General features: G+C 41.2%; 1 protein-coding gene across 5 annotated transcripts in view; it reads right to left on the bottom strand.

Annotated features, from left to right (window-relative positions):
* Nucleotides 1-23,742, bottom strand: part of ptpn9a (protein tyrosine phosphatase non-receptor type 9a) — a 248,321-nt gene that overhangs the window by 205,281 nt on the left and 19,298 nt on the right. Inside the window, exon 2 of one of the 5 annotated variants that reach the window (XM_059946075.1) lies at nucleotides 6,050-6,246. The exons of 3 other annotated variants lie outside the window; for them this stretch is intronic. Coding sequence is in view for 1 of the 2 variants with exons in the window: in XM_059946070.1 (XP_059802053.1) it covers nucleotides 1,408-1,491 (84 nt within the window). In the remaining variant the exon portion in view is untranslated. Of the gene's footprint in view, nucleotides 1-1,407; nucleotides 1,536-6,049; nucleotides 6,247-23,742 lie in introns of those variants that run through there. One more of the 5 variants, XM_059946070.1, reaches the window with a different exon arrangement.

The following is a 23,742-nucleotide window of genomic DNA, read 5'->3' as shown; positions in this document are numbered from 1 at the left end:
TAGAAAGCAGGAGAAATGAGGTTGAGAGAGATAATAAATCAGCTATGTTCAAAAGGCAGAGCAGACTTGATGGGTTGAATGACATAATTCTGCTCCCCCGCTCCATCTGCCAAAAACAGAACTTCCCAGTGGCAATAAAACATTTTAATTCCAATTCCCATTACAACCTGTTGGCTCATGGCCTCCTCTTGTACCATGAGGAAGCCATTCTCAGAGTGGAGGAACAACACCTTATGTTCCATCTCGGTAGCCTCCAACCTGATGGCATGTTTATTGTTTCTTCTTCTGGTATAAAAAAAATCCCTTCACCACCCCCCCCCCCACTTCTTCTATTCCCCACTCTGGCCTCTTAACTCTTTTCACTTCCCTCCAGGTCCTCTACTCCTCCCCTTTCTCCTACAAGTCCACTCTCCTCTTCAATCAGATTCCTTCCTCTCCAGCCCTTTACCTTTCCCACCCAGCTGACTTCACCCATCACTTCCCTCTAATTTGTAATGACCAAATGACCAGCATGCACAAAAATCCTGGGCTGTGCAATTTTTTTTAAATTTTAAGCGGAAGTAAACCTGAAATTATTCTAAGGATAATAAACTACCAAGTACAGTTTGTTGCACATCATCCATGTGATTTGTTTGCTAAATGACGCTTTAAAAAGTCAAGTTTCTAAATATAATTCCACTTCTTCCCACTTGCAAATTCTCCAGCAACTTTGCATCGCGACAATACACAGAGGTAACACCAGTTTCTGCCTTGGACATAAATATGTCTTGTTTTTGCACATTCCTGACCTCATGAGCTTTCACTGTAGCAGTTTCTACTGTTTCATTAATGCATTCCCCTTTATTAAGTAGCAGCTCTTCTGTGCTTCACGCCCTCTGCTTCTCTGGAATACGACATAGTGAATCTATAATTTCTTCAGTAAAAACCAGTTCTAAAATCTGCAAACACAAATTTCACATTCTCAACACTATCTGCACCAGAAACTGGAAAAGGAAATGTGATTGCCTATGATCATGAAATATAGTTAACATGCCAATGAATAATCTTTTCTGTGCAGTTTAAATTCCTTTGTGCTAGTAGCAAAAGAAGGGTCTTGGCCTAAAACATCAATTGCTTATTTATTTCCATAGATGCTGCCTGATGTGCTGAGTTCCTCCAGCATTTTGTCTGTTGCTAATTCTACTTGTGTCTAACGAATGGTCTTATGTTTCCCTCACACATGACTATACAAAGAGCATTTAGATTCCTTGGGTAAAAACCAATTATACTGTTGGTGTTGAAAAAAAGCAATTGGAAACTCAAAAGTTGCAGCTTTGATGAGTTGGGAAAGGGTCATAAACAGAAAACAAATTGTGATTTGGATGGTAGGGGGCTATGATGATGAGAAGTCAACATAAATGTACTCACTGGTGGAAAGAGCTTTGCCTGTAATGGTTTGGGCTGTATCCACCACTCTCTGCCTTTTCCTTTCCTGGGCACTGGTGTTTCCATATCAGGCCGTGATGCAATCAATTAGGATATTCTCCCCTGTACATCTGTAGAAGTTTGTTAAAGTTTTTGGTGTTGAAAGTAGAGGTGTTCATTATAATTAGAAAGTGAGCTGTTCAACCAGTCAACATTGGGTGGGGGTGTGGGAAGAACAAACGGCATCTAGAAATGATGGCAGCTTTGTATTTCAACACAATCAATGCTCATGCCTCTCAAATCTTCTGAGGTGGCTCACTGTACCAAGAGAAGCAGCTAAGATCTTATTACTTTCACAGCACGGTCAACCTCTCCAAAGCTGCCTCTGGCAGGAAGCCCAGTAAGAGCTTAATGTCATGCTTCGCATCATTGGCTTTAAGCTTCCAGTCGCCGGGAAGTGACAAACAAGGGCACTGTGGCCAACTGCCACTGTGAGGCCAAGCTTTGTCAAGATGAGTTGTGTGGAGCCGTATTAAGAACGTTCAAAATCGGTGTGAAGCAGCAGCATAGCACAAAGCAGCCCATTGAGCTCACTCCTACAATGCCCACATACAAACCTCATCATTAACCTAGGTGCAGAAACACTCCACGTCCTATTATACTCTTGTGTGAAGTCATTAGCATCTGCTTCTCAGCAGCTCTACAAAAAGACAGAATACATTCTTGGCAAGAAAGAGGAAGTAAGGGTTGTCTCAGAGTCAATCAAACCAGGAAAGATAATTTGATATTAATGTTGATTACACTAGAAAAAAGGCTTAGATATGGTCTTAATTTCTTTTTGTTTAGCTGTAAAATTCTCACTCGGGGAAATATGAGGAAGGTTGGGAAAAGGAGAAGGCACCAGCTACAGAGGGGAGAAAAATAAACACAAGTGAAAGATTTAATGTGTGCCAAAAGGCTAAAGAACAGAGTAAGCTGATTACAGGAAGCAATCGAGACTGATAAGATAATGCTGAGAAAGAACGCAGAAAGGCTTGTTGGAACAAACTGTTTGCATCCATCAATTAACTCTATCATATTGGTAGCAGATGGTATCAGGTACAATGAAGAAACAAGTGCTTGTGTTTTTAACATGCTTTCCATTAAATACTGTCTTGATTTTGATAGACTTAGGTTTCCTTTCATTTACTACAGTGCAGTGAGCAACAAGCATCATCACCTGCAGAGAATATGCAGTTCATTGTACCCTTGAGAAAGAGAGTTTGCTCAGCTGTAAAACTAATCCTCCTCCTCTCCCCCCCCCCCCCATCCTTTGGATGCTCTCTCCTGATGCACGCTGCAGCTCCAATGGGAAACAGCCAAACTTGCAAAACATCACCCAGGTGGCCGTTCTACACATGTAAGCTCTGGGATCAGCCACCTTCTGCCACAAAAGAACCACCACTGAACACAATTCTATTTGCATGTTCACCTTCCAAAAAGCTCAGTGGACAAATGAACAACGTCCCTTGCCCATTCCCACTTCACTCCCATTTCTGCTGAAGACTACTGTAATGTCACCACTGCTATTGTCTCGCTTGGTAAAGAATGGAATCAAAACAGCACCTCCTCAGCTTTCACTGGGTGCCATTCCACTGAGTGCTTCAATCAAATGAATGGGGAAAGTACTTGATGTGCAAGTCTGGCATCATTTCAGAGCTTGGCATTGCTCCCATTTCCCACTTTGCTATCACTCCTCAATTTCATTGACCTGTTTCCATTTACAGGAAGGGGTCACAGAGCCCCAATGTTCCTTGAAACCATGGCAGTTAAAGGCATGTTGATGGAAATAAGCTTGTGTTGCTCAAGAGAAATTTAAGAAGAAAGTGTAAAGGAAATTTCCATCTGTCCCCGCAGAATTAACTGAGTCAGAGATCCAGGCACTTCACCTCTCTGAATCCAAACCAGACTATGAACCACCCATTTACACAAATTTACATTAATCCCAGTTTTCTATTCTCCCCACATTCTCTTTGAATTCCCAAAACCACCACTCACTTTTGCGCTAGGAACAACTTAAAATTACTTCCACATAAAGGAACTTCAAGGACATTTCACTGTTCTTATAAAACAAAAAGAGAAAGAAAATTTGTTTGAGGAATATGTCATATAATGACATTTGTAACCTTTCCAACCTACAGGCATTGCTATTCTTAAAAGTGAACGGTAAAACTCACGCTCTGAATGCCACTTTCACTGAGATCCGTATAAATGACTAGGGACTGGAATCATTACCAATCTCTGGATGTGATGCATAGCACACTAAGAAATCAGGAATAGTGCAATATTATTGTGGTATTTAATGCTCATTTGGCATCATGTACAAAATTCCAACTTTCATGATGCCTGTGGGGACTTTGCAGGAATAAAGCCTGCTGTGATGCCAAAGGATTTAACGGCGCCTGGGTGGCTGCTAAAGGGCTCGAAGAGAAGCTTCAATTTCTTCCAGATGCTCGCTTTATCTTGCTGTCATTCTTGATCACTACCACCTTTCTTTGCTTCTCTTGTCTTCAGTCTGCCCAAGCACCAATTCAAAGCTACACTCTCATCATGTGACCCCTATCACCATCATGTCACCTCCCTATCACCTCTGCAACAATTCGTCCAACTTTTTTCCCCACCACCCACCACCCCCAGACTATCACCTTTGCACGATGAAGGAAAGGTCGTTTCTCCTCTGCAGAATGTCTTGAGCAGCTGTGGTACACATGCACGCTCTTCTTCAAGAATGTCCTTGTTTCTAGCAAAGCTAGGTTTTGCTACAGGCCAAATCTGACCCATAGACAATGGTTTATAGAACATTTTAAACAAAATTAGTCCAATCAGTCTGAACTCCAAGTCATTTTTATTCCAGATGCAGGACATCTTTCTGTAATACCCAGTAAGTCAACTCCCTCTACTTTCCACTGATAACAATAAACAAAGAGACTCTAACTTAAGCCCAATGAAAATGCTCCACTAGAACTTGAGGACAATAACTCAGGTTGGCTTACCTTTTTTTTGCCTCAGCAAGGCAGGAATGGTGTCCTCTAAGATATTCAGACCAGAAAAGTAGCACAATTCAACACTTAAACAGCAATGATAGTTAAGGTACCTTCAGTTTTTATAGGTTTCTGCTTATACCAATGAGTTAGTTGCTGTTTCACTCTAATAAAAGGAAATTCCAAAATCAACAGTAACATCAAAAGTGGAAAAGAGAAAGTAATTTCAGAATTATCTTTCTGCAAGGGGACCTTGAGATGGAGGATGACCTGCTTCCAATTGGTTTTGAGGCTTGAGGTTTTTGATGAGATTAACGTGTGCACTGTGAGTACTTCCACAGCTGGAGTGAGAGATGCAGGTGCAGAGTTGGTAAGGACATGAACACCTCTGTGTGTCCTCTGATGCATGATACCAAGGCTCTCAATTTCTCCCCACATGCTCTTTCTCTACTTTAAGCAGTCGTGATTTAGAGCTTTCTAGGAGACAGTGGGAACATTGTGTTCTTCAAGGAGGCTTCCTTCAATCGGTTTCTCCACTTAGTCATGCTTGAGACTTCTGTAATGGGTGGCTGATTTTTGGGAATCTGATGTCCATCGTGTCCAAATTCATAGTCATATGCACAGGTGCAAGGAAAAACTTCCTTGCAGCAGCATCTCAGGCACATAGTGTCACAGAAACAACACTCACAAGAAAAGCGTGAATTAAACATAAATTATACAGAATTATATAACAAAAACAGATAGAACAAAACAAAGTCTAATGTATTGTAAAGAGGTCAAAGTGACCACAATGTTACTATACTGAGGTTGTGTTTCCCTTCCTGGAGCTGGACATGATTATGGTAACTTAATACATCCTTCCAACGTGGACAAGGAGTTTGTGGATTCATGACATCATTGAATTTTTGAATCTGAGTGAGTGCCTGACAATTATTAGTCAGAATTTCACTTCTTGTTAGTCAAATTTGTTGCAAGATATCATGGTGCACAGGGATATCAATACGATAGGGATTTTGAAAACAACCAATCAAAACCCAGTTTCATACACCATGACATCTGATGGTGGTTGACAGGATGATGGGTGAGTGGTCATTTCCCACTAACTTCACAAAGTCATGGAAAAGATAAATTTCCAATTTTCTGCCACCTTTCAGGTAATCAGGTACTACAAACGTTTTATGGCAATTATGTGCTGTGGAAGTGGTGGAATACAGGAAACATCAACCTATTTACGGGCAGCAAGCTTCCACAAACACCAATATGTTGATAAGCTGGCCTAGAGATAAATACTGGCCAGAAGTACTGGCAAGAACTTCTCCAGGATCTTCCATATTTATCTGAGAAGACAATAGGCTCTCGGTTTAAATTAATAAATGCTTCAAATGGTGCAAGGCTCCCTTGGCACTGCACTGCAGCATTGCCCTAAACCTTGAACTAGAATCAGTGAAGTGGAATTCAAAGTCACTCCCAGTTCAAAAGCAAGGGCTACTCACTGAGCCATGACAGATACCTGCACAACCAACTTATTAATAAGCACAATAAACATGAACAGGCATTTCCCATTATCACAGAATTGAATCTCAACCTTCAAAGACATTTACTGCTTTAAAATACAGCAGGAATACCTGAAAACGGAACAAGGCTGCATGCTCAGCCTGCTGGTGTTCACACTGCTGACGCAAGACATCATTAGATCCAGTTCAAGCCAAACCATCGAGCTTACTGATGACACAACAGTGGTTGACCTCATCAACAACAACAAGATGCCATACAGGGAGAGGTAAAGCGCCTGGTAGAGTCACGTGGACACAGAAACTTCAGTCTAAATGTGGACAAGACCAAAGAGATTGCAGACTTTAGAAAGGTGCAGGCTGACCATTCCTCACTACACATACACAGCTCATCCGTAGAGAGGGTTAGTAGCACCAAGTTTCGGAGAGTGCACATAATGGGGGATCACACCTGATCCCTCAACACCATCCCTCCCACCATTCCAACTAATTTTTACAGGAGCACCATCGAGAATGCCCTGAGCAGCTGCATCACCGTCTGGTACGAGAATTGTAAGGCATCCGACCGCAAGTCCCTGCAAAGGATTGTGAGGACGGCTGAGAGGATCACTGGGGTCTCCCTTCCATCCATCAGAGATGTCTATCAGTAACTCTGCGGAGGCAAAGCCCTAAGCATGGTCAATGATTCTTTCCATCTGTCCAACAATTTCTTTTACTCCCTACCATCAGGTAGGAGGTACTGAACCATTAGAACAAGAACTGTTAAGATGGGAAACAGCTTCTTCCACCAGGCCGTAAGACCACTGAACTCCCTGCCACACCCCAGGTCTCCTCATGCATGAAGTATCAGCGGTACTATACTTTTTATCCTTACCTTGTGTCACAAATGCAGCTGATTATTTGTTAACTTACTAGTGCTAATATTATTTCTGTGTGCTGTGTGCGTGAGCTATATGCACTGTGCTTTGCACTTTGGTCTGGAGGAACAGCGTTTCGTTTGCTGGTACACAAATGTATGGATGAATGACAATAAACTGAACTTGAACTCTCTCCCCCTTCCTTTAACATGTCACATTAAAGGAGGAAAGGAAGAAAAGGGGAAAAAGCATCAGGAAGAATCACATAGATTCTGTTGATCTGGGGATGAGACACGAAGAAACAGAGTAGATTCCATTTAAAATCTACACTATTCTATCATAAACTGCAAATGTGGTTGACGTTGACAGATTCAAATTTATACTATATGCACTAGAGTATTTACAGTGTACTTAGTGGAGTAAAAATAAGCATAAACCAACTTCTTGAATATGATGAAGCATTTTGACATTGATTATTTATTGCATTAAAATTATTGTTAGGCACCAGGGAATGGCATTTCCGTAAAGGTGAAGTAAAGAGCAGGCAGCAACACTCAAATTCACAAAATTGAGGCCACACTATTATCAGATTTTTTTTATTGGACATCCTGTTTCTTTGAAAATTTTCCATTACATTTATCCTTTTCTGAAAACGATTTGTTAACCCTGGTGAACTTTATAACTGACAGTATGTTACTAAAGTGAATGAAAACAAAACCACTCTCCTGAGGAATAAATAGGAATTTCCAACCATTTTCAGTGAAGCTCACTTATAGTGCGGTTCCTCAAAGACCACCTGATCCTTACCGTGACCAGTACTGCAACGTCAACTCAAGGAAAGAGCTTTACATGTATGTGGGCAGAATTGCTGTAAGTTTGACCATTTTACCATACCTTCGAATCGTACTTAAAGGGTAATAAAACTTGCTTTAATTTATAGCACCTTTCATGTTACATGATATTTTTTTATATTATACATATATATAGACCACAGCAACAAATTTGTTCCTGGGAAGTTACTGCAAATAGTAACATGAGAATGACTTCTCTGTTGAACCAGTGAAACCAGGAACTGCTGGAAATACACCGTAGGTCAGGCAGCATTCAGGAGAAAAAAAAACAAACTCAGACTGTTCTTCAGAACTCTCTGATGCAAAGTCAGTGATCTGAAACATATTTTCACTCCCCACTGATGCTGCCTGACTAGATGACTATTTCCAGTATTCACATGCTTTTTTCCCCAAGCTGTGGAAAAAAAACAAGGCAGGAAACAGCACCGACTCATTTCCCAACAGCGTGAGGGGGCAGGAAGGCTGCCTGTGTAATCATTTGTTTAAAAAGGGAGGGAGCCACGGTGGTGCACCTAATAGAGCTGTTGCCTCAGTTCCAGCAGTCCAGGTTTCCCCAGAATGCTCCAATTACACCCCCCCCCCATCTGAAATGTACTGATTGGTGGTAAACTGGACACTGTAAATTACAGAGTGGGTGAAGGCTACTGCTATTACAAACTTTGTAGATCTGGGAGCAATGATGGGAACTTTGGGAGAATAAAACAGGCTCACCGTAAAGTGGGTGCTTGATGATCACCATCGACTCATTGGGCTGAAGGTCCTGTTTCCATGCAGCTTCTCTCCATGATGATTGTGGATGCTGCCAACATTTTGCATTTTTTTCCCCATTTTCAGGATGTGGGATTTGCTGTCAAGTCTCCCATTTACTGCCCATCCCTAACTGCCTTTGAGAAGGTGCTGGGGAGTCAGCTTCTTTAACTGCTGCCATCCTTCTGCTTTTACAATATGTTCAAATGATGAAGGCTGAGTTTAAATATTAGCCAGGACACCAGAGAGGACTCCTCTTACTCTTCAAGTTTATTTAGTGCAACCTTTCACATTTTATAATCTCGTCTAAAAAACTGGACCTGAGACAGAACACCACTCTCCTAGATTGGCACTGGTAATATCAATCTGGACTGTCATACCTAACTGAAGAGAAATTCAAACTAACAAAACAAAAATTATAAAGATTTGAGTGCACTAACAAAAGAAAGGTGCTCTCCTCCAATTGCACCTCCCTATTATTATGTGCAAGACCTTCACTTCAACCACTCTCCCCCATCTCCTCTTCCAACTCTGATCAGGTCCAAAGCCTCAATTTAAGAAATACTTCTCAAATTACTTCCTGACTGGAAGTAACTGCTGCTGAAACCATCAAGGACAACGGTGAAATAAAGCTATTGCATGAAGACACACTCTCTAGAGTGAACCAATGACATGCATAAAAATTTTGTCGTCAAGCAGCAGGTAGTGTCACCCTTCAATTCTTAATTTTTGAAGTTTTTCCCAAAATACTTCAATTATTTCAATCTTTATCTGTTATACTCTTATTAACAGTAAAACCAAGCGTAAATAAGCAACAAGACTCATCCTATTTCCTTAAAAGTCCAAAATTGTTGTTACTAACTCATTAACAATGATAATCTTTGATCAAAATTACCACGGCACGCAAGAGAAGTTTTTTAAGAAAATCATCGCCAATTTGGGCAAATCCTCAGGATTAATGTTGAAGCAGGAACACTGGGAAACACTTAATAAGGATTCACTAGTCTATCAGAAGACAGAGAAAATCTCCAGTTATTCAGGAGTGCAATACATCAAGAACAATGGTTCGTATTGGATTACAAAAGTCTGCCTACTCAACACTATTTAATAACCATCACATGTGAAGCAATTTCTTAACCCAAACATAATAATCGAATGGAACCATTTCACAGACATGCTATTTGCAAAGGACTGAGAATGTGAGCTGCTTTAAGTCACAAACAGAAGACATTTTGCAGATGCTGAAAATATTGAGCAACACAAAAAAAATGCTGGAGGAACTCAACAAGTCAGGTAGCACCTATGGAGGGCAACAAATAGTCAATGTTTCTTGGCCCAGAAATGTTGACTGTTTATTCCCTCCATGGATACTGCCTGACTTGCTAAGTTCCTTTTTAAGTCATTTATGTTCAGCCACTGCCCCCCAAAACAATTTACTCAATTGTTTTTATTGTAGACTGAGAAACTTTACCACATCTACATTTGATGAACTGAGCCACGAATGTCATTCTTTAACCCTCAGTTAATAGAAGTCCATGACATTCCCACCAATGGGAATGTCTAGATTCTCAAGGGAAGCAATATGCAAGCTCATTAATTTCAGATTGGTGAGGTTCATGTCATTTCTTTTGAGAATCTAAAACCCAGAGGCCACAGTATCAAAATGAAGGATTAACCAAACAGGAAAAAAAGGGGGAAAAAAATCAGACGAAAATAGAAATCTAAAATAGACAAAAACGCCTTAGGTACTCCTAAGGTCAGGCAGTATCTTGGAGATAATAGATGAGTTAATGTTCTGGATTGATGACCTGACCATTTAATTCTGATCTCTTCTCTCAGATGCTGACTCTCCAGTTGAATTTCTAGCATCTCCTGAGTTCATCGACGACAGCTATAAATTCTTCATTCAGAGGTCTTGGAGGTTCCTACCCAGAGGCTGGAGATACTCAGTAAAAGAGTACAAGGAAGATTGAAAATAATGGGGAGGAATTGAAGGTATGGGGTAAGTTCACCACACAGTGAAGTGGAGACAGAAGATCAGCTGCTGGCTCACTGAATGGTGAAAACAGGCAGAAGAGGCCAAACAGCTGTCTTCAGTTCCTGTTGTGCCATTGGCAGGTTACAATCTGCTCTTCACTCCTCTGTCTGTGTTGCTTTTAGACATGGGGAGGAGGAAGGAGGATCAACAACTTCACTCAGCTCACCCTTCCCTCCAGATACTTTATTCATAAATAGCAATAGGAAGGCAGATTGCCAAACTTTATCTGGTTAAGCTCTAACAATCTGGCATCCAGTTGTTTGGAATTTCTCTCTTCATACCTTTACTGTATCCTGTTTCCCCATTCTCGCTACATCTGGAACACATTGCAACCCCTCAACCATTTGATAACGTCCATCCTTTTTTGGATCATTAGAGAGGAGACACAAGAGACAGCAAAAGGTGTAACGTGGAGTGAGAAACAAAGTGCTGGATCTCAGAAGGTTGGGCAGTGCCCAGCAAGGCAGAGGAATGGTTGACGTTTCAAAGTGAGACACTATCTCTGAACAGAGGACATAGTATGTACGACTGAGAGAGGCTTCTGTTGAAGAAAAGGAATTATCCTGCACTTTGGAGTCAATACTCTCCACTGACTGATCTGCCGAGTTCTTTCAGCAGTTTTATTTTCTCCTCTCAGAGTCAGCCATCTGGCCTGTTGAGCCTGCTCTGTCATTCAATAAGATTATGGCTGATTTGGCCATAGACTCATCTTCACCTTCCTGACTTTCCCCTATAACCCTCGATTCCCCCTAAAATACAAAAATCTATCTGTGTTTAAAAAATATTCAGTGGCCACTTTATTAAGTATACCTGCTCATTTACGCAAATAACTAATCAGTCAATCATGTGGCACCAACTCAGTGCATAAAAGCATGCAGGCATGGTCAAGAGGTTCAGCTGTTGTTCAGACCAAACATCAGAATGGGGAAATAAAATGATCCAAGTGACTTTGACTGTGGAATGATTATTGGTGACAGTCGGGATGGTTTGAGTACCTCAGAAACTGCTGATCTCTTGGGATTTTCACACACAACAATCTCTAGAGTTTACTGAGAATGGTATGAAAAACAATTTTAAAAAATCCAGTTAGCAAAAATGCCTTATTAATGAGAGAGGAAAGCAAACAACAGTAACTCAAATAACCATGTCTTGCGACAGTGGTGTGCAGGATAGCTTCTCTGAACGCACATCACATCGACCCTCGAAGTGGATGGGCTACCCTGGCTCCGTCTGTCAGCTAAGAACAGGATACTGAGGCTACAGTGAGCACAGGCTCACCAAAACTGGACAGTTAAAGATTGGAAAGACACCAGTCTGTCTGACAAATCTCGATTGCTGCTGCAACATGCAGATTGTCAGATCCATCCTCCCTTGTGTCAATAGTTCATACTGCTGGTGGTGTAATGGAGTTGAGAATGTTTTCTTGGCAAACATTAGGCCCCTTAATACAACTGAGCATGATCTAAATGCCACAGGCTACTGAGTATTGTTGCTCACTATCTGACCATGAGCATCCCTTTATGGCCGCAGTCCACCCATCTCCTAACAGCTCCTCCAGCAGGATAATATGCCCTATCACAAAGCACAGTTCATCTCAAGCTGGTTCCACAAACACAGCAGTGAGCTCAGCATATGCCAATGGCCTTCAGTCACCAGATCTCAATTAACAGAGCATCTTTGGGATGTGGTGCACTGGAGACTTGCAGCATGAAAGCGCAGCCGACAAATCTGCAGCATATGTGCGATACTATCATGTCAACAAGGATCAGAATCTCTCATGAGTTACTTCCAGCACCTTATGGAATCCATGACACAAATAATTCAGGCCATTCTGGCGGCAAAGGGTATGAGAAAGGTGTACCGAATAAAGTGGCCACTGAGTATATTATTTAATGAAATAGCCTCGCTGCTTCCCTGGGCAGAATTCACTCTCTGGGAAAAGCACTTCTTCCTCATCTCTGTATTAAATCTACTCCTCAAAATCCTGAAGCTATTTCCCCTTTTTCTAGTCTCCCCTACAACTTTCCTATCTCTTCCTTAACAATTTCTTTTCATAATTTTATGTGTTTCTCAGATCCCTTCTCATTCTTCTGAATTGCAGTGAATATAGGCCCATGTGGCTCGATCTCATTTTTCTACTAAACATTTTGTTCTTCCTTTGTTGGCATTTCCCAGAGATTCAGTATTTAAACTTTGGATATTGATCGGAAACACGAACTTTATGGTCTGATTGCAGCTGCTCATTTTGTTAGTGACTCAGAGTTTACGACCTCCACTTGGAAGCAGAAAGTTTGGTTTTTTAACACAGGAAGCCTATCGAGCCAAAGCTCTCCACCCATCACCCCACTTATTTGCCTGTAAATTATTTTCTCCCACGTGCCCATTAACTCCGGGTTCTCTAGAAACCCGACTGTACGGGACAGCAACAGGAGGAATGCATTATGGAAGCCCAGATAAACTCCAATAATCTGCAATCTAAGGATTTTCATTGTGTTGTCAAGCAGGTTTCTGGACTATTTCAACTGTTAGCCAAATAGACAATTTGAAGATGTAAATTTCAACAGTGAGTGGTGCTGCTGCCTCACAGACTGAACAGCCCAGGTTTAATCCTGACCTTGGATGCTGTCTGTGTGGAGTTTGCATGCTCTCCCTGTGACATATTGGAGAGTTCTGGTTTCCTTCTACATCCCAAATACACAAGAACTAATAGGTTAATCTGTCACAATAAATTGCCCCTACAGTAATGGCAAAGGCAGAGTCCAGGGAGAGCTGATGGAATACTACAGAGAATAAAGTGTATTAAAGTGATGGTCAGCATGGATTCAGTGGGTTGAATGGCTTGCTTCTATGTTGTATGATTCCATTACAGAACTATTAACCATAGAGATTCTAGTATGTTTAATTGTGAAGTGCTGGTTAGCAGAAAACCTACTTTTCTTCCCAAGTATGCTGACAGAAAATTCAGCAACAGAGTGCTCCGAGCCCTGCCTACAATCAACAATTATCAACATATCAGATATCAACATGAAAATATATTCCCTCCACTCAATGCATTCTGCTAGGTGCAACTCCCCATCACCTGCTATGAGACTACATTTACTTGGTGTTATTTGCCTTGCCTCATTCAAATTGGTAGTTATGTACACAAAATTAAGAACATTTATTAACCAGTGTGTACCACAAGCAGTCACTGTACCAAGCTATAAAGACATAAAATGCTGGATTACTCAAAGGTCAGGCAGCATCTATGGAGAAGGAAACAGTGAAGGGTTTCAGGTCAGGAGAAACTGAACACAATTTAAGTTGTGGGTGAGGCAGAAGAGAACAAAAAGAAAGTGTAAGGAATGTTTTCTTGGCACGCATTAGCCTCCTTAATACAATTGAGCATGGTCCAAATGCCACAGAGTGACAAAGGTCGTACTGGTGGCAGATGAGAGAGGTGGTTCTGGTTTTGGTTCCTGAATTATGAGAGGGATATATAAAGCACAAATTTTGGGTGAGAGCGGAAAGGTTTAAAAGGGATCCCAGGGGCAACGTTTTCAAGCAGACGGTGATTATGTGGAACAATCTGGCAGAAAGAAATGGCAGAGAAAATAGTATCATTTAAGAAGAACTTGGATAGTTGCATGGAGGGGTGGTGCCAAACGCAGGAAATTGAGACTAACTGGGTGGGCACCATGGTTGGTATTGGGCTGAAAGGTCTGTTGAATTGCTCTATGATAATGAATTAGCAATTACCTCACTACGGGTGGAATAAATAGAAACAAATGAGAGCGGAGGACAGAGAGGACAATGCTGGAACTGTGGGATTCAGGAGAAAGTAGATACTGAAAATATGGTGGGAATACCCAAAAAGATCGGCAACAGAGAGAACAGTTTAATTGTTGCCCTCTCCACTGGTGGTGCTGGCCTGAATAAATCATGTATTTCCTGTTATTCATCTCTGCTTGTCAATTCTTCCAAGTAAACCTGAAACAGGACTGAAGAAAGGGGGAACACACTTTCAGGGTGACACTACCATGTCAAAAGATGCTTCTCCCCTTTTCATACTCGCAAAAAACGTAAAACAGTAAGATGTTCTTTTTCATGAAGAGCTGCTCCCTTTTGTACCCTGCAACCCTTGTATTGTGTAATAGTGCACCACACACAAAGATTCTGGAAAAAAAAACCATGTTTGCAACACCAATATTCTGGCCACAAAATGTACTACGCAAATTGAGCACAATTCAGCCTGGATTTCCCAGCAAATGACACATCATCCAGAGGACAGCACAACTCGAAAGCTGTAACCACTTCCCCAGCTCTCCCTCATCTGGGACATTCCTGGGGGCGAGTCTAACCATACAATGGAAGTAACATGGAGTGTGGGAGAAAGGGAAAGGAATAGAAGCAAAAGAAAAGCTTCCCACCTTCCTGTGGCAAATCTGCACAGTGTACATCTGCTGCTTCAAGTGCTCCAGAGCAGATTCAGTACAACGGGGGCGAGGATTCCTTTCAGAAGAAGTCTGCTGCTCACTGATGGCTAGTGTTAAAGTAGTTATATCTGGATATTTTGTTTTGAGCAGGATAATAATGAATAATTATTTGAAAGCACTCACATTAGTTTGATTTTTGCAAGTTTTTCTTTTCTCCCATGTACAAGCAATGCACCAGCACCTGGGCTCAGTATTGACCCAACTTTAAATTTCTGGGTGTCACTATCTCAGAGGATCTGTCCTGGATCCATCATATAAATATAATTGCAAAGAAAACACGACAGCGTCTCTACTTCCTCAGGAGTCTGCGGAGATTTGGCACATCATCAAATACCTTGTTGAACTTCTATGGATATGTGGTGGAATGTGTGCTGACTGGCTACACTGCAGCCTGCTTTGGAGACACCAATGCCTTTGAGTGGAAAATCCAACAAAAGGCAGTGGATTCAGCCCAGTACATCACAGTTAAACCCTCCCAACCACTGAGCACATCTACATGAAATGCTGCCGTAGAAAAGGAGCATCCGTCATCAAAGATCCTCACCACTGAGGCCATGCTCTTTTCTCACTGCTGCCATCAGGTAGAAGGTACAGGGGCCTCAAGACCCACACCATCAGGTTCAAGAACAGTTACTACCCCTCAACCATCAGGCTCTTGAACAAAATAAATAACTACACTCATTCTACTTCTGGTGTTTCCACAACTGAAGGTCTCACTTTAAAGACTCTTTATCTTGTTACTTCATTCTCATTATTATTGCTAGTTATTTGTTTGTTCTCCATTGATCCTGCTTAGATTCTTTTTATAGGCTTGCTAAATATGCCCGCAGGAAAAATAATTGCAGGATTGTATGCGGTGACATGTATGTACCCTGATAATAAATTTTACTTTGAACTTTGAAAAGGCTGCAGATGCTGGAATCTAAAGCAGCAAACAATCCACTGGGGAAACTCTGTGCGCCTCACCCCCTCAGTCCTGCATTGAGTGTGTCGCTCCAGATTGCAGCACCTACAGACTAATCTCAACGAATGTCAAGACTCGATCTGATCTTGCAAGACATCGTCTTGACGCTCAATCCTATTCCTAAATACCTGCACATGAGGGATAACCAAATTATTGCCAATGTCCAGAAGCAAGGCTTGTTCTTTATTTTCAGTCCTCCCACTTTGCCCTCCTAAAAACAAAAATGGCAAGTGAAGGGGCATTCTTGGATATTAATAAATGACCTTATTTTTCCCCAAAAGACCCTTAACTGTATTTTCCCCACACCAAGAAATCCTCAGTCCAATAACTTCACAAGACAACGCGACCCTGAAAGTATAAAGACTGGTTCAGAAATCCACAAATATTGTTCCAGGCTGGATTAAACCGAATCAAGGATATTCCCTTCTGATCCATCTGGTTTGGTGCTACATGCCAGAATGTAAATTCCAGGAGAACTAGCCATTTCATTTATAAAATACCTTTCTGAGTCCAAAACAGACTCCAACAATGAAGGCAGAAAGAAGAGCGAGACGCATAAACTTTAGGTAGGGATAAATTACACACCACGTGACCAACAACATTCTTAGCCACTGCTGGTAAATATTATCAAAGGACACATCAATATTTTTCTACAAAGAATGATCTACAATAGCCAGGTACTGTTTCAAACAAAAAATAATCTCTACAAGCAAAACTAAACTTCCAAGCTGCAAATACAGATATTCTCGACCTCAGTAGTTATTGGGCAAGACTGAATATAACTTCAAGGCACTTTATCACACTGACTGCAGGAGTTAAAATACGAGGACAGATTATTTTCATTAAATGCATTCCTTCACAAGAAGAGGACATTATTAGAAATGCCAGGACGTCTTGTCTGTCCACTATTGCTTTTGGTGAGAGGCACAAGGGTCAGTCCCATGGGTGGATGCTGATTCACATGTACACCATGTAAGGCAAGAATAACAGAGTTCCTTCCCCATGGTCAAAAGTGAGCCAAAGAAATTTTCATGACAAACTATTGGCTTTATGGTGACTGTAGGCAATGTCAGCTCCCTTTAATTATTTGAATCTAGCGGCCACATTTGGGTACGAACATCCCTGGGTTAATGGGCTGCCCAAATGCTTGCTAGTTCAGTAACTCAGCTACTTCAATACTATACCCAAAGACCTTAGGCTCATAGTGCCTTGAATATTTAAATGAATTACAGGGTGTACCAACACACATTTAATGTACTGAGAGAAAAATGGAAGAAAAATCTAAACTGGGAGCACAGAACAAACACCACAAAAAATTTGATTTGACATGGGCCAGGTAAATTCTTAATCACTGTTCTATGCAGGGCAGACAATTTAAAATTGATCAAGCTTTAGTAAAGAATGGGTTTTTGTCCATCAGTCAGAATATGCACAAAAATAAGATCAAGGTATGGTAACCGTACCTCCACGGTATAGTAATGAATAATATCAAAAGCAGACAAGTCAAAAGACAATTACTACGTGGAGAAAAAAGAAACTAGTTCTGTTGTTTGCAGGAATGAACGAGCATACACCAGACTTCTGAATTTTGGGATCTCATTCATTTGTAGAAGTGCTCATAAGTCAGGAATAGTCTGACCATACTTCATTCTGTTTAAGATCCAGATCACCAGCTCTGGAATATCTATACTAATAACTTATGGCGAGAACACAGTATAAATAATCGCATACAGAAAGATGCTCTGTGTAAGTGATCAACGTTCAAAAGTCAAAATACAGAACAATTATGGCTGAGGGTTGAGGATTTGCAGCTATTTCCCATAATGTGGGAATGCAAGTGTTAGTCAAGACTTCAAATAGAAGTGAAAGGTGGTCAGATTCTTGCACTTAGTTGTGGTTCAGGGTGTAGACCCTGATGAAGCTCCATCTGCTCCGTAAGGAATTGCATGTGAGAGGATGATTGCACGAGGCGTAGAAAAAGGAAGAAAGGATGAATCACACATTTTTACTGTGGTCATGAAGCTGAAGAGGATCAGAAGAAACTGTGGGAGGAATAGCAAAGAAGGTTTGCTGGTGGAGTGTCCAGCATGGTCAAATTAATCACCGTGTTGATATGGTCTGGTTCTCTAAATTCTTGAACTTTGTGTTTGTTGTGCTATTTTCAGATGGATGGAGAAGAAATACACTATTAATAGTTTGCTAAATGATGTTTGTATTTGAGTCAACAGGAAAGGAAAGTTCTGTTGGTGTCACAAACAAGTCCAGAATATGGCTAAAAATTACACAGATGGGGGGGCTTATTCAGAGAGTTATGGCAATAAAAATAAAATAATTTGGAAAATGGCAACTTGAACATAAAATGTAGTGGGGGGGGGGGGAATAATTTGCACAAGGAAGGTTTTATTTTTACAGACCACAGAATGAAAGATCTGCAGGATGAGACTGGTAAATCCGCACATTCACAGACTGAATGATTCAAAACAAGATATGGAAAAACAAACACAAGAAACACTATTGCTACCTTTAAACTCATGCAAAGTAGCCATGATAAGTTACATCTTGAAGGAAAAGCAGCTTAATTTAGACTAAAATCCAAAACCAACTGCTCAGGATCCCATGTGCCCTACGGCCAATTTTAAAACTCATCCATGCCCTCATCTCTCACTGCCTCAGCTTCCACGATTTCCCCACTCCCATTATTGTTCATTCCCAACTTCAATCACACCATTACTGGGGAACAGTGTTTAGGTTATCAAGCTTCCTTAAGAGTTTCTTCCTTGAACAGCTCCACTTTTCCCTACTCCTTTAAAAGGCTGTTTACAACCCAATTTCTGTCCTAATAGTGTCTTAAGCAATGTTGTCCAATTTGATTTAATATATTTCTGTGAAGAGCTATGGATCATTTCAACCCATTAAAAGCACTACTTCAATTCAAGTAGCAGTTGCTGAGTTTCCGGAGTATTGTATGAATTGCACAGAGAGCTATTAGAGCAAAGATCTCAATGCTTTTCATAGGGAACCTTGCAGACGAGTCATTGAACGATAATATACAGGTGTAGCACGCAATTAGGAAGGAAAACAATATTTTTAACCTTTAGTGCAATGGTTTTGAGTACAAAGACAAACATCATATCTTACTATGATTATATATAGAGCTTGGTGAGAATATGCCTAGTTTTGGTTTTGTGAATTAATAAAATGACATAGTCTTTAGATTCAATGGACTGATACGTGGCATGGGGGGGGGGGGGGGAGGAAACAGTCAGTTAAGGTGAAGAGACTAGTCCTCTCTTTTCTAGAATTCAGTATGAGAGATAATCTTGGCCTGGAATGGAAATTCGATTTCACAGGAACACAAGAGGCTACAGAGGGTGCTGGACTCAGCTAGTTCCATCAACTGGTGTAGTCCCCCCGCCACTGAGGACATCTACAAGAAGCACTGTCTTAGAAAGGCGACATCCACAATCAGGGAGCCCACCATTCAGGCTGTGCCCTCTTCTTGAAGCTGCTATCAGGCAGGAAGTACACAAGACTAAGGACCACACCTCAAGGTTTAACAACAGCTTTGTCCCACTACCATCAGGTTCTTGAACTAACCTGAAAAAGTCCTAACAGTGCCTTGGACTATATTTCTTTCTCTCTCAACTTTCATTAATGCCATAATGTTTAGTTTCTTGTGCTAGTTATATATAAATTATATTAACTCAAGTTTATTCACCTATGTTTTCCATGCTTAATGTACTATTCTACTGCTGCAAAACACTACTTTTCATGGTATTTGCCTATGACAATAAACTTCAACTTGCACTTGACATATAGGGAGGAAGCTTCCCTGACTGGGAAGTCCAGCATCATGGTCTCAAAATAAAGTGCATATGATATAGAGCTGAAATGTGAAGGAAGAGCCAGAATATGTGGTGACACTCATGGGCTGCCCCCAGCAAACGTGAGTGTGTTGGTTTCTTTTTTCAGTGATTAATTTCACTGTATGTTTCGGTGTACACATGATAAAAATTTGAATCTTGACCTGAATTTCTCCAGAGTAGAGAACATTTGGAATCTACTACCCTGGACAGCCTCGGAAGCTCAGACACCAACTCTGTTCAAAGTGGGGATCAGTGGATATCAGAAAATAATTAAGTGACAGGGTGATCGAACAGGAGCTTAAAAATAAGCATGACCGTGGAAGCACAAATCAGAAGGTCGCCACCAGCTCTTACTTCCCATATCCTTCATGATAAGCTCGAGTTGGTGATTGAAGAATGGTGGAAAGTTTTGGACTACTAGCAGACATGATGAGCTGAATGGTCATCAACCTGAAACATTAAATGTTTCTTAATCCACAGATGCTGCCTAACTTGCTAAGTATTTCCAGCATTTTCTGTTATCATTTCCCTCTTCCCACATTGCTCTACTCCTAAACTACCTGCAATCAGAAAACCTTCCCCGGGACACTGGAAAACTGCTGATTCCCTGCCATTGAGACCAGTGCTGTGCTGATCAGACATTTCTCTCTACTCCTCGTCTCCTACTCCAATCCCATAATTTGTCAACCCTACAACATCTGGTATTGGAATTGGTTTATTATCATTACATCTACCAAGATACAGAGAAAAGCTTTCATCTTGCATACTGTTTATACAGATCAAATCATTGAGCTAGAATAAGGTCAAACAACAGCAATGCAGAAGTATAAAAGTTACCAACAAAATGCGGTGCAGGTGAACAATAAAGTGCAAGATCATAATGAGGTAGATTGTGAGGCCAAGAGTTCATCTCATCCTACAAGATGTCCATTCGAGAGTCTGATAACAGCAGGATAAAAGCTGTCTAGTGGTATATGCTTTCAGGCTTTTGCATTTTCTGCCTGATGGGAGAAGGGAGAAGACAGAATGTCCAGGGTAGGGCCTTTAATTACTCTATTTGCTTTACTAAGGCAGTGAGAAGCAGAAGCAGAGTCCACAGAGGGGAGACCAGCTCCTGTGATGTACAGCACGGCTGTATGTGTCCACAACTTTCTGTAATTTCTTGTGGTCACATGCAAAGCAATTGCCATACCAAGCCATTATGCATTCAAACAGAATGCTTTCTGTGGTACATCAATAAAAATGGTCAGAGTCAGGATACCAAATTTATTTAGCTTCCTGAGGAAGTAGAGGCATTGTGAGCAATCATGGCCAGGTTGGACCAGGAAAGGCTATTGATGTTCACTCCTACGAACTTGAAGCGTTTAGCCCTGTCAATCACAAAACCACTGACATACGTAGACAGCAGCATATGCACTGGCCCCCTCCCTCCCTTTCTGAAGCCAATGAGCAAGGTTTGCTTGTAGGGTTGTTCACTGAGCCTGAAGGTTAGGTCGCGAACATTTTGCCACCAGTTGAGGTGACATTATCAGTGCGCAACTGAGCGTTGTTTCTGCCAAGTGGGTTTATATTGGTCCAACTTGTCCTGATTGGTTGGCTGTCGCGATAGCTGCCAGTCTCCACTGGGTCCTGGCCAAGCTAAGCTACCAACCTTCACTTTCATTTCAGGGAAAGCTTGTTGTCATGAATCCTTTTCATTAAGATCTATCACCTTCTGTGCTCCAATTCATTACCTGAGGTGGAGTTGGAACAGAATCTGGTCACATTGTCATGAATGTACAGGGAGTAGAGCAGGGGGCTGAGGACACAATTGCAGGAACACCAGTGCTAAGACTAATCATGGCAGAAGTGGAATTATAAACTTTGAAAGTTCAGGTTTTTAGCAATGTATATTTTTTGTGTGCAAGGAGCAACGAAAAAAATTCAAATGAATCTTCATCCTTGATCCAGATAATATCCCTGGTCATAAAGAGATGTGTAAGGATGAGAACTCCCGACAACTCACAGTGGCACAGCTTCCAGAGCCACTGCCTCACAGGGTCAGAGGCACAGGTTTAAATGAGTGGAGTTTGCATGTTCACCATGTTGTATGGAAACTTGGGTTCCCTCCCACATGCCAGTCAGTAGGTTAATTGGCCATTGCAAATTGCCTCTGGTGTGTAAGAGTGGCAGAACATGGCAAGAGCTGATGAGAACTGGGGGTGGGGGGTCTTGATCTCTTAAACTTAAGAGGTCCTATCAGGACAATCTGCACAGGAAAATGGAATTCATTTATATACATCAAATCATGTAGCCAATTTTTCAATTAAGTATAGTGCATTCCTCCATTCATCCCAGCCCCTTCTCTGTCCCTCCACCCACTTCCCTCTCTCCAACGATAGCAGTCACCAACAATTCATCAACATTCACTGCCAGTGGCAAGGTTTGATGAGTGCTGCCAGACTAACGGTGTTGGGAGCAGAGCATGGATCATTCTAGTCACGCAGACAAACTCCACTCTGGAATGATGCTGCAAGTTCCATCAACTTATTTCACAGTGAAGAGAACATCTCAGGCCAAACATCCAGCAGCAGCCCAAACACTCTGTACTCTCACCGACTGTAAAATACAGGCAATGGCATCCTGTTTGGCTCAGGGCAGCTTTGAAGGGTCTGGTGCCCTGTTTGTGAAAACAGCAATAGGCCACAATAGACCTCACTGATCTATTAAGAAACAGACCAAATATGGGGAGTCCTTTATAGTGACAGTTGAGAATCTCAACAGTGTCAGCATGCAGTGCAGAAAGGTGGAGATCAAAGCTGTACTGTTTCCTCCTGGCACCACATTCAAGGACATCCCCAACAAGCAGAACAGGAAAAGGAACAGGAACAAGAACTCAATCCAATGTAAGCTTTAAATAACCAAGGGGCGGGGCGGGGGGGGGGGGGGGGGTTGTTGCCGGCAAATTCACAATGATGTCACAAAACTTTACTCTTATTTAGACAAACAGAAAAATTCCTGCAAAAAAAAACTTCCTACCATGGAAACACATTTTTAGAATAACAATTAAATTAACCACAGGGGCCTTTTTTTTTCTTGGAAAAAAACACCACAAACAGGATAAAGAATGATGCATGTCCTATATTATGTAATGCTTGCAAGAAATCTGAGGCAGTCAGTGCTGAGACGCAATCCAAATCAGCGGTTCCCGACCTGCACTCCACACACCTCTTGCTTGTGGTACTAGACCATGGCATAAAAAAGGTTGGGAACCCCCGGTCTAAAAAATGTTTCAGCAGTAGTCTCTCTCATTTAAAGTTTTGAGATCTCAGCATAAACAATGACAACCTTTTGGAAAATCTGCTTCATTAAAACTTGAAGCAAATAAATGTCAATTTTATGGAAGTATTTTGATTAAATAGGCACAGATATATGACAAGGTAAATTATTTCCATATTATTTGGTCTACTTTATAGAAAACTCACTTCTGAAACATACGGATAATTTAGAGTTACTCCACAACAGATTATGGCTGAGGAAGAGGAATAATAAAAGAAATTGTTAAGTATAGCCTCTTATAAAATTTCCATCCAACATCTTGTTCTGCAAGTACATAGGTCTTCCCTTGGGCATCCATCCTGAAATAACAAGCTTCAATTCATTGACTGAGATAACTTCTCTGCACTCACTAATAACAAGATTTCAAACACTAGATTAGCCAATATATTGAAGATTCTGAAATTCTGAAATAAATGCAGAAATGTTGCCAATATCTGCAGGGACAGAAACAGTGATATTTCTGACAAAAGCCTTTTCTCGAATTGCTTAAAGGATTCTGATGTAATCATTAAGCTGAGACTTTCAGAATCAGGTTTATTGTCACTGACACAAATTGTGAAATTTGTTGTTTTGTGGGTGGCAGCAAAACAAATTACTGTAAGTTACAATAAAAGCAAATATATGAATAGGGCAAAAGAGGAATGACATGGTAGAGACTCATGGACCATTTGGAAATCTGATGGCACAGGGG

This window comes from Hypanus sabinus, chromosome 21 (assembly GCF_030144855.1).
Source record: "Hypanus sabinus isolate sHypSab1 chromosome 21, sHypSab1.hap1, whole genome shotgun sequence".
In the NCBI taxonomy this organism is placed as follows: Eukaryota; Metazoa; Chordata; class Chondrichthyes; order Myliobatiformes; family Dasyatidae; genus Hypanus; species Hypanus sabinus.
This window is presented reverse-complemented; position numbering and strand designations above follow the sequence as displayed.